This window comes from Eptatretus burgeri, chromosome 7, assembly GCF_056783735.1.
Source record: "Eptatretus burgeri isolate ZD-2024b chromosome 7, Ebu_testis_v1, whole genome shotgun sequence".
Taxonomy (NCBI): Eukaryota; Metazoa; Chordata; class Myxini; order Myxiniformes; family Myxinidae; genus Eptatretus; species Eptatretus burgeri.
In genome coordinates this window covers 93,298,842-93,311,093 of record NC_140967.1, presented here as the reverse complement: position 1 = coordinate 93,311,093, position 12,252 = coordinate 93,298,842, and the positions used below count along the sequence as shown (strand labels likewise).

General features: G+C 44.6%; 1 protein-coding gene across 1 annotated transcript in view; it reads right to left on the bottom strand.

The window, feature by feature from the left end:
• CCS (copper chaperone for superoxide dismutase) overlaps positions 1 to 12,252 on the bottom strand; it is a 34,674-nt gene that overhangs the window by 19,630 nt on the left and 2,792 nt on the right. The window contains exons 2-4 of the mRNA XM_085889639.1: positions 11,290 to 11,362; positions 10,136 to 10,273; positions 3,132 to 3,309 (exon numbers count right to left, since the gene is read on the bottom strand). Coding sequence (XP_085745765.1) covers positions 3,132 to 3,309; positions 10,136 to 10,273; positions 11,290 to 11,362 — 389 coding nt within the window. The remainder of the gene's footprint in view (positions 1 to 3,131; positions 3,310 to 10,135; positions 10,274 to 11,289; positions 11,363 to 12,252) is intronic.

Below are 12,252 nucleotides of genomic sequence, written 5' to 3'. Positions count from 1 at the left end.
ATGAGAATTTTGTTGGTGTCTCCCCCGAAGAAAACTCATGCATGCCAATCACTTCTTGACACAACAAGCAGATTCTAAAGTCAATGGAAGGTTCAGTTGCACGCTTCTTACATGATGGTTCTCCACAGGACGCCATGGTTAATCTGGAATCATAACCATAAGTGAAATTAACAAGTTGCCATAAATTTCAATGGCTTAAGTATTTTATAGGATGAGATGTCCACTGTGCATTTTTTGGTCTTCTGAAATAAAGCAGTAAGTTATTTGGTTCACAGTGGATATGCATCATATTGCAAGCAGAAAATATTCATCAGATACCAGTAATAAGTGTCACATTCATACCAATATTTCTTGACATTAACATCAAACCTGTTGATATCCATGCAAACAGAGTTCAGATGAACAGTTGTCTCAACGAGAATGCATTTGGTACCCAAACTCTATTTGCACACACTTTGAATTATATGTTCAAAATAACGTTAAATACCGAAAAATCATACATATAGGGTAAAAACGGCAGCCATTTTGAAATTCAAAATGGAGGCCCTAAAAGCTCATAGAAAAACTGGCACCCTTTTTTTCTGAATCAGTGAAGTTTATAGATGTGTTTAAACATGGGGGCCAAGAATCTACCCAAAATTTTGCTTTTTTTACATAATGCCACAGACTATTATAAAACCAGTTCATTTATTTATATTCTATTTTATTAATTTTGTATTATGTTTGTATGTATAATTATTTATTATTTATAAATACATTTCTCATTTTTAAAACTACGTAACAAAGAAATTAGGGTGTTTTTTGGGGGGGCTGGAACTGATTAATGGTATTTTCATTAATTTCAATTGGGAAAATTGTTTTGATATACGAGCAAACCGAGTTACGAGCTCGGTCACAGAACGAATTAAACTCGTATGTCAAGGTATTACTGTGTATGTATATGTATGTATATATATATATATATATATATATATATATATATATATATATATATATATATATATATATATATATATATACATATATATATATATATATATATATATATATATATATATATATATATATATATATATATATATATATATATATATATATATATAGGCAATCCTCGGGTTACGACGTACGACGTTTCGTGGTTACGACGCCTCTCCCATAAATTATTAAGAAATAAATTATTTCGACAAATGCAGTTTGCGTCGTAAATACAAACTTTGCGCGGGAACCAGTTGGTGAGCGCGGCGGAAGAATACGTCGTCACATGGCACTAGACCGAGGAAGACAGCGTTGGTCATTTCCCGGTTGTACGCCATTTTGGATTGTTGCTCATTCGCTCTCTTTCGTTTGTGTTGCTTTTTTGGAAACTTTTTGCCCTTCATTATGGCTCCCAAGAGGAAGGCAGACTCTTCTAATGGCAGTGCTTCGAAGAAAAGGAAAGCCATCACCATGGAAGTGAAATTAGACAAAGTTAAACACTCAGAAAAGGGAGAAACACCGACGAACATTGGCCAGTTGCTTCGCCTAAGCCGTTTGACTGTCGCGACGATTATCAAGGATAAAGATCGCATCCTTGATCATGTGAAAGGATCTGCTCTGATGAAATCGACTGTGATTACTAAGCAGCATGTGTTCCGACTTACGCGGAAAATCGCGTTACGACACGTCGTAGGAACGGAACTCCGTCGTAAGTCGAGGACCCCCTGTATATATACATATATAATTGACTCCTCCCATGCTCCTCTTGCCAAAGTAGCTGCATAAAGTAACCCAGGAAGACTTACACAAGGTAAGTGCTAAGCACTGTTTCAAGCCCTTCCCAGAGTTCCTCAACAACAATAACGTTGTTGGGAGAGTGAATTGCATGAGGGAGAGGGAGTGTATCGTATTGGGATTGTCATGCGTGTACTATGTGTGAATGTCTTTACAGTTCAACAACAATTCTTAATTTATTGTAATACAACAACAACAACAACATCGCGACGTCATTCTGAGTGAATCATTCACTCACCGCTGCGCCGGGCGAGCCCTCCGGGCCCCGCCGCGCCGGGCGAGCCATCCGGGCCCCGCCGCGCCGGGCGAGCCCTCCGGGCCCCGCCGCGCCGGGCGAGCCCTCCGGGCCCCGCCGCGCCGGGCGAGCCATCCGGGCCCCGCCGCGCCGGGCGAGCCATCCGGGCCCCGCCACGCCGGGCGAGCCCTCCGGGCCCCGCCGCGACGGGCGAGCCATCCGGGCCCCGCCGCGCCGGGCGAGCCCTCCGGGCCCCGCCGCGCCGGGCAAGTCATCCGTGCTCCGATATTCTGGGTGCGTCCTTCGGGCTCTGAGTTAAAGACGGCACATAACTCCTCCAAATCAGGGTAGAGCAAGTCCCCATTGCTGTCCATGTTGCTGTCACCGTCATTTGCAGCCTCCTCCTCCCAAACGAGGTTGTTGTCTGTGCCGTCCATGTTGTTAGAGATGCAGCATTTCAGAAATCCTCACTTGATGATGTCTGATGGTGTTTCCTCCCACACCTTGATGCTCCAGAAGGTCAACCTTTCTCTTCCTCCCGCTCTTGACGTAGGTCTTCTCACCACTCATTATCCAGTCAGACCAGCAGCAACGTAGCCCATCCTTGAATGGCTTGTTGATGGACACATCGAGGGACCGCAGGAGCAATGTCATCCAGCCTGGGATTTTGATGACGTCGGTGTTCGTCCGATGCAGCAGCGTTTTGTTGTCATTGGTCTTGTGACAAATGAACACATCCAGGTCTAGCATGCTCCATCGTCGGGAAAGACCACCATCCGGCCTACTACTCTAGTCAGTGCACACTTAATCCTGGACCAGTCCCTCATCTATCCACTACTTCAGCTGCGCACGAACAATGATGCCGGCTGTAAAGTATTTAGGCATAATCTTCCTCTTCAACACGACAAACGCAGGAAGCTTGGCACTGTCTGCAGTGCCGACGAGCATGACAGAGAGAATGGATTCAAATCATTCAAAATGGATGCTATGGCATGAAAAAAATTTATTTCTTACTCAACAAAGTATCTGATGAGCCACCAGGTCTTAAGAAATAAAGATGGGCAGATAGACCTCTCCTGACCCTTAGTCTAGATAATCCCAGATTCAAGTTATAACTTTAGGGTACCTCAGCCAGTCAGCTGTCAGATCACCCAGCGAGTGCACATGCAGACCATGCAGACCTGGGGTGAGCCGGTCGACCGCCCCCTCAATGAGGCAGCATTCCAATGAAATCTGCGTGAAGCGCACCACGCCACACTCCGACCCTCGACCCTCCAACATTGTCACAGCAGCACCATGGTGTTCTGGATGAAAAGTGATGCACAAAAATCACAAAGAAAAACAAGAATAAACTTTGATACTCCCCTCTCCCTCCCCCACAATTTGGCCATTTCAGAAACATGTTCATTCGATTTCTGAACCCGGATCCGGATACGAGAATTTTTTAATTTTCAGTCATTTTTCACTGCTGATAGATGTGGCCAAAAAAGAGAAAAAGAACAATATTTCAAAAATTTATTGGGCCCCGATAGGTTCTACTAGATCAGGCATTGCGTAGCAGAGGTATGCACTCTACCGAGTATCCTAGTTTACAGTGAATCAACCCAATGATATTCACAAGGCCGTTGTGTGACATAGAGTGACCTTCCCTATCCCCATTTAAGTATTTGTCTATGATTCAATATTTTATATTTCTTCATGATATAAAAAGTTTTCAAGATTATTGGTAAGCATCATCGGATGCACAGGGTGTTCGAACCCTCAATCTCATCCAGCAGGCTCATGACCTGCACGCTTTAGGAATGGCCCTGGATAACCAAGCGGTGATTGGCAGAATTCAAAGCTGTGCATAGGAAACGCAAGTCTGCGCTTATTCCAACAGCTCCCTACTGTTCAAATTACTGATCTAACTAATGGCAGGAAGAGGAGATGCTTCCGCTTCAGGAATTGAAGGATAATTTAAATAACGGCAAGCAACAAAACAAAACACGACTCTAAAATAATCAATAAATCAATACACAAATCTTTATATTCTTGATGAGGGCACAAATTGTGCAAGCAGGACTGAAAAAAAACAAGACAGAACCCTTAATCTCAACTTAAACACAAATGGTGCAAGCCTGGTGATGCCAGAGGATGCAAAGGGATAGTAGGATTTGCAAATGTCAAAGAAACTTGCAGCTCCAACATGATTGGTATTGGACCACACACATATGACTATAAACTCCCACTCTGCCAAAGCGGAGTCGATGGCACAAAGGCCGGTGGCCGACAACATTTCCCATGTACTTAACTTTGCACACACACACACTTAACTATGCTCCTTGTTCTTCCCTGAGCAACATTTTTGTCTGCAAAATATGTAAATCATACTAAAATTTGGCAATTCTCTGCATGTGGGTATGTCTGAAACTTACAGGATTGAAAACTGCATGGCCAATGAAGCTCAAATTTTGCATACAGGCTCAAGGTACTCAGGGTCAGGTCATCAGCATGAAATCCCACCCACCCCCTTCCAGCCCCCTTTGCGAGGGTGGAAAGACGACGACTTGCAATTTTCACCTGGACACATGATATAAGGCAAGTGGCTTTTCCACTGATCCCTGCCGGAGGGAGGGGATATTGAGGGTGGGAAAACGGCGACAGAAGTGGCATAGTGCAAGTAATTCACCGACACATTTTGTTCCCAGAGGGATTGCATATTACGAGTAAATTAAAAGTCAGGGCTATGTAAACCTGTCAGTCCTCGATGGTAATTTTTTGAGCCAGTGATTTCCCGCTATCCCAGAAAACTGATGTAATTCATAGAATCGTTGACATGAAATAGAAAACTGAAACTAACACGGAAAAAAAAAAACTGAATGCAGTAAATTACAGAAAAAGTCGAAATTAAATCGAATTATAAATACAACAATCTCTATATCGTCTGATTTTGTGTATGTGATTCTCGACAGACTTATTTCCCACAGTGCAATTATGAAAAGTAGGAAAACTAGGAGGGCATTCGGTAGAGCGCATATTTCCACCATGTAATGCCTGATCCACGAGAACATATCGGGCCCAATAAATTTTTGAAATATCATGCTATGCAGTACGACATCGTTTGTGGCCCGATCGCTCAATGGTGAAGAATCACTTTTAAAATTCTAGTAGTCGGCTCCGGATGTTCACCAAAATCGAATTAATTCTTCCTTGTCACACACCCAACATGTCCACCAAGTTTAATCCGAATCCGTCGACAACTTTTTGAGATATCGTGCTTTATATCGTGTTCCCCCGATCTCTCAATGGTGAAGAATCACTAAAAATTCTAGTAGGCGGATCCGGATCTTCACCATAATCGAATCGGTTCATCCTTGTCACACACGGAACTTGTGCACAAAAATTCATCCGGATATGTCCACAACTTTTTGAGATATCCTGTACACAAACAGACAAACAAACAGACAAAGAGACAGAAAGGGGTGAGAACATAACCTCCTTCACCTTCGGTGGTGGAGGTAATAAATGTCAGTGTGTCAGTCCGTCCGTCCGATTCCTCCACAACTCCAAAACTATAAAAACCTAGTGGCCCCAAACTTTGCAAGCATGCAAAGGCAACTCCAAGGTCGTGCATGAATGAAAATTGGGTGTTTGGGTGACTTTAAAGACCCCTTTTGAAGATAATTAACAGCCTTATTGAATTGTCCTTTATCAAGGAGTCATCCTTGGTTATCCCCCGAGTCAGCCCTCTGTCGGCTTGCTTGCTGGGGTCTTAATTCGCCATTTTCTTCGGCCTGCTCAACAATGCCTAAACTTGGAACAGGCCACAACAGATAATGATAAAGTGCTCAATTGTTTTTTTTGTTGTTTTTTTTACTTTCTTCACTCGTATCATTGAATGCCTCCTCTTCATACCTACGAATTGCTGGAAACATCACAATGTTTATAAACACCAGGAGACGCCAGTGTTCATGGCTTTATTTCATTTCAGCACATGTGATCAACTCTAAAATTTCTTAACCTGACTCAAATTTCAAAATTTAAACTGCGTAAATGACCTGAGCAGCAGTTCTAACCGCTAAAAAAAGAAGTGTTCATTTGTCCAATTCGGACATTGTTTGACACTCCGGGCATCTGGTTAAGAGATTGTTGAGATTATAGTATTTCAGCTGTAATGCTGATAAAACACCAAGAGTGTTGCATTCGCATATATAACGGGATACTCTGGACGTGTCCAGACAGTGCTTTTGTCTCTGGACGTGTCCGGGCAGCGTTTTTCTATGACCGGTAGAAAATATATTTCAGACATTATTTTATTTCCATCTTCACTGTTATTATATGCAGAATAATTTTGATGAGACAGTATGAATCGTAATTAATGCTCCACCGCACGTCTGCCTTCCCTTCCCCTCCCTCACCTTATGCCGAACTCCTCCGAAACCCCTTCCCACTACCTCCAAAACCCCTCTCCCCTCCATTCCCACACAACTCTCTGGATGTTTATAATTACAGCTAAAATGCGATAAAGCTCTGGAATCTCTTAACCTGAACGAAATTTCAAAATTTAAACTGCGACCTGAACTTAGCAGCAGTTCTGACTGCGACAAAAATGTTGATTTGTCCAACTCACACACTGTTTGATACCGCGGTCATATCCGGATGGTGTTTAGTATGACCCAACCAGCCGTTCCTTTTCAACCACTTTGTTGGAGTGCTTGCTTCAATGCTTAATTGTGGTGGGCGGAATCAATTCCATTGCATCGTACTCGATTCCAACCATGGAATCGAGAGGAATCGAGGAGTGAACCGGTATTGACGTCGTTTCCGAGTAATTCCCAGTTTATACTTGGAAAGAAGCATTTTTTTTTCGTCCTTGTTGGGCATGTTCTGGTTACACATGGCCTGGTAATGTATTGTTGCAGTTTTATAAACCGAATGCTGACAATGAAATGCACACAGCAAGTAGACTTTTGGAATAGTTATCTCCATAATGAATGTTAAGAATAGCGCCTTCCCTATCGGGGTTAGTATGTAATTAAATGTGTTGGGTTGGGTAGTTAGCACCCCCTGTCAACCCGTTGGGAGAATATAGACATCAAAACATAATGACGTGTGTCGTGACAGCAGTCATCACAGGGCGTGCGTGTTTGACTGCCCTGGCGTTCAACGTGTGCTACGTAAACCAGCATTCTAGAACGGGTGCCAAATTCTCCAATTCCCCTTTATTGTTTAAAGCCCCACAAAGTCTTTGTTTGTCTGTTCGTCTGAACTGACGTTCACCCTGTAATGTAATTTATTGCAGTCTCCCGAATCCCCATTTATTACCCGCAACCCAAAATGACTGGTAAACGAACCAAGACACGACTCAGCCTCCCTGAAATGATTGCCCCATTCCGTGGCTTTGTGCCATGAACATTGTTGGACATTTGGGGTTCGTCCCAGGAGCATGGGGGTATAAGGGATTCCCCCCATGTTAAGTGTGGAGCTCTGAGCTCTGTTCATGCCGACAGCTGGAAGGACCAAATGACTGAATATCCGGCCGGGCGGCAGAATGGGCGGGGCTGCGGGGGAACCTTCCAATGGCTAGCATGGGGCCGGCTCGTCGGGTCTGACATGGGCCAATGGCTGGTCCCAGGCTACTTCGGGGAATCTGTGTGGCTTTTTGGCCCTGCCTGCCCCCAGGACTATAAAGCTGCGCTCAGCGCACTGACTCGTTGTGTGTCTCGCTGTCTCTGTGTCTCTGTCTGTCTCACTCTCTCTCTCTCTCACTCACTCACTCTCTGTCATGGCCCCCAAGCTACCTTGGTCCTGGTTGCCATGCTTTCTTTCTTCTTTTGCCTCGAGCTATCGGGGTCCTGGTTGTGGTACGCGCTCGTCCTCTCTCTGCCTGAGTCGTCGCACTCGTTTATTCCCTGCTCCAAGATGCGTTGGTTTGTGCTCCCGACGGAGCTGGTGGACCCTCAGTGGTGGAGAGCAGTGTCGGGGCCATTTCGGAGAGCGGTCCCAAGTTGGGGAGGGTGACGGTGACGTATGTACCAGTCCCAATTTGTCTTCCCGTGTGTGTGGTCTGATGGGTACCCTGTTTTGTTAGCCAGTCGGTAAGGCATAGGCTAAGTCTGCAACTTGGACATTTGCTTTCCCTTTTTTATAAATACACACCTTGATTATACTCTGTTTATTGCATTTCCCCTTTTCCTGGCTCGGTTTCCCTTTTACGCCATTGAAGCCCTCAAGTTCCCCTCCCTCCTTCCTGTCCCTCTCTTCGCTCATTGTAAATAAATCATTCTTGTTATATTTCCAAACTGCCCGTGGTTGTCCTTTCTTCCATTGGTCCAGCAATATCCGTATGTGGATTAGTCGGGAGGTTGTAATTCCCCACTAATGGGCTCTCTTATCAGTCTGGCATTGTGCGAGCGGAATGCTCGGCCGCATTAATCACGATCCAATAAAGGTAACAGCATAATTGCCGAGGGCACGATTCCCCGATGAGGAGATCACGGGTTCTTAGGTAAACAGTATCAGATGGAGGACCCTGAGTCACGTGGTCAAGCTATTGGCGTTCGTGGTCGTTTAGCGAGCCGCCACAACACAAAGTTTTTCATGTGCGACGGCCTGCTATTCCCGGCGAGTCTGAAAGTTGCATGCTCACTTTGTTCAATAGACATTGCTCATCACTGCAATATGTCCAATATGCGAAAACATTTGAAAACCAAATGCCAGAATGAGTACCTATTCATGACGGTTGTGAATTCCGATTCAAAGAAACCAAAGTTTGCAACAGCAACAAGTTCGCTTTCACAATGGACGATTCAAAGCACTTTCACCCTGGTAACGCCCCGGTATGCTGCCTTACCTTCAACCCACCCCTCCTTTCTCCTCACTGTCCCACCCCTCTCTATTTTCCCTCCCCCATATGCCCCCTCTTTTAGTATTCCCATCAGCGAAGCGACAGGTTGTATTTGCTGGGCTATATAATAACACAAACGGTGCACGGGTAACCAAAAATAAACTCTCTCCCTGCTGCCTTTCGCCCGCCGCCACCCGTCCCGATGTACCGGGGCCTTGCTTGCCACAGAGTGTGATATTTCGATTTTCGTGTCACCGTCGTCGTCGTTGGTGCTCGACTGAAATATGCTGAGGTTCTCCACTACAATCTACATCGACTGAAATCAGTTGCGGTGATCTACAATCTTCGAGAAACACCCGCTCCTCCAGCAAGCGTCAAGGGAGCGTTTTTTTTTTCTCTTGGAAAGTTGAACAACTTCCGGGAGTTCGATTAATTATTGAGGGATAACATCCAGTTTTCAAATTATTCTGTCCAGCGGTTTATTCTATTCAGGTTTTCATTCAGAGATTCTTCTTCTTCTGCATAATAATATGCAACAAGAGTGCAAGTGAGCACAATATACGCCCGAAAAAGTCTCTGTGACACACACGTGCGCGCGCACGCACGCACAAAATTATATATTCAAACACGTCAATTTAAGAAGAACAAGAGGGTATATGCAGAATTGTGCTACTACATGGAAAACAGCATCCTGGTTGCCATGGCAACCACTTTAGACGACGAAGGTATGTCGCGACACACCGTCTCCACAGTCTGTACCTATGTTCCAAATATGAAACGTGAAAGTTGAAAACATGGTCCATCATAAACCCCCTTCTGGTTAAACGACCTAAATCCAGGATCACTGCTCACCTCCACCCATTTGTTCTTCTTCTTTTCTCATCTGTGAAACCAACTTACACATTCTCTTCAATCTCATTCTTCCCTCCAGGTCTTCAAGACGACTGTTCACCACCATCTCAGATTATCCCCCATTTAAAAACCATGATCTTCTCTACACTTGTTAATCCTCTTCAAACCTCCCTTGGGACAGCATCACCTTTTGAGTTTCCAGTTTCTCCTTCCACTTCTGTGATTGAAAGCTCTATCCATTCTATTCATCGCCTTGTCATTCCCCTAGCCCTCATTCTTCCCCATTTCCCTGACTTACCCATGCTTCCCTCTATATTGCACCCCAAGCCGGCCAATGATATGTGCCTCAACCCCTCCCCTCAACCCCCTCTTTATTTCTTTATACTCTATTTTGTTGACCTGCTGGGGAAAAGGCAAGTGGCCACCCAATGGGTCTGCACTGCACTCACCTCCTGTGGAAGAGCCAACACCCTTCAGAATAGCCTTCCGCCCTGAAGTTTCTATCAGGTCCTGCAGCTGCTTAATGTGAAGAGTGCTCTCCAGCACCAAGCGCTCTTGATCCGCAGCGATCTCCAATATCCGCACTCCTGTTTCCAGAGCAACCAACAAGGCCTCGTAAACATGGTTGGGAAGTAAATTTGTTAAATTATTCAATCATCTATCGAAGGCATTAAATGTTTTACCAAAAGTTTAACAAAAATTGCAGAAGTAATCAGAAAAACATCCAGAAGATGAAAAATAATCCTCTCCGAGAAAGAGGGTTTAATTTACTTATTTTGTTGCCGATATGGCAGAGTTCATTTTAAAGTTGTTAGAGTTCATTTATGTTTGACTCTCAATGTTGGTTAAACCCTTTGGCTAGGGTGGTAACCTCCGATATGTGTGGTGGAGATTTATCTGATTTGGCATCTTGATGACTGATTTGATTAGTAAAGACAGTTACAAACCTTGCTCAATTCACAAATGATGATCAAGCACCTATAGGTGCCACATTAAGTATGGATATGAAAATAGGGACAGCCGGATGGCCTCGAGGTACACACACACCCCTCTAAGCTGTCACGCATGGGTTCAAATCCAGAATCAGCTAACAACTGTCATCCCAGTATTTCACAAGTAGGCTGATTCATCAATGTATGCCATCCCTCAGGTGGATGTTAAACGGGCATCCCGTCTGCCAACATTTTTTGATGGACGTTAAAGATCCCACAATGTCCTTAGCGAAGAGTAAACAAGCTATCACTGGAACCATGGCCAGATTCCAAATTCCTGCCATTGCACCCGGAGCATTGCATTAGCAGCACAGTCACACCCTCAGCCAATGATGCTTCCCCGCAGCTTTGTGATGCATACGAATGAAGAACAACTGGTACCATGAACGAATAACAAATTCTTGCCCTAACTAGTGCTGCGAAGGCAATGGCAAACCACCCAGCATGACCCTTGCCAATATAAACCACTTCTGCAGCACCGACGCTCTGTAACAGAGTATGGTACATCAGAATCATAGAATCAGATCATATTTGAAAACACTGGCAGAAGTCTGTAAACAGACGACTGAGAATGACTGTTGTCAAATGCAGTGGCATCCCAATTCCCTCACCTGTCACATCGAGGAGGACATTTCGAACAGCCTGCTCGCAGCTCCCACAAGACATCTCGACAGCAAACTCGAGCTGTGCACACAAGCGACAACACAACTGAGCACCCAAAACGTTTGTTATGCATTACAAGGACAAGTTTCAATTTGAGTGCAGCTTTGCTTTTGTAGAATCTTCTGGAACATTGATCGGGTACCGGAGGGTGCACGTTGCGAGTGGGAAACGCACGAATGACGTAGGCGTTAAACCTCGGTAGACGTCATGATGGAGGGTTTACCCAAGGAGTGTCCAAACTACAGCCAAACTACGCGGGCCAAATGCAGCCCGGCAAACATTTTGAACCGGCCTCCCCCAAATAATTTCAGAAGTTATTAAATGTGGCCCATTGATACGTGGAATGAAAAATTCCCACCAATTACGTCCAATAAAAACAAAAAAGCTGTTCGCATTTTGAACACTTGTTCCCTGCAGGAGCAGCAGGGTCACTCCTCTCTGGGGTATATAGATTACAGTATATATATCTTGGCTCGGGCCTCAAGAAGATCAGGTGTTCAAGCACTAGCTACTTGGTAACGGAACATACCCTGGGTATCTTAGTACGGATATACACCTCCACATAGAGATCCTGTGCATTAGCTCTCGTCATTGTCCAAATCTTATTATTTTCAACATGGTGGCCACAAAGAAGCGAAAGGTGGAAAGTGGATGCAGGTGATTCCAGCCATGCTGGTAAAGTGAATATTTATTCACAGACTACCAAGGCAAGTGTGTGTGGTTACTTTGCCAGGAATCGGTAACGGTAATGAAGACGTTAATGTAAAGAGACATGAAACGAACCACGAAGCGTCTTTCAAGGCGTATACTTGACCAAAGAGAGGAGAGGAGGAGAGGAGATTGGGACCATACTCTGTGCAGAGCGTTGGTGATGCTTAAGCAGTCTCCTTGGCTATTGGGAACAATCCTGG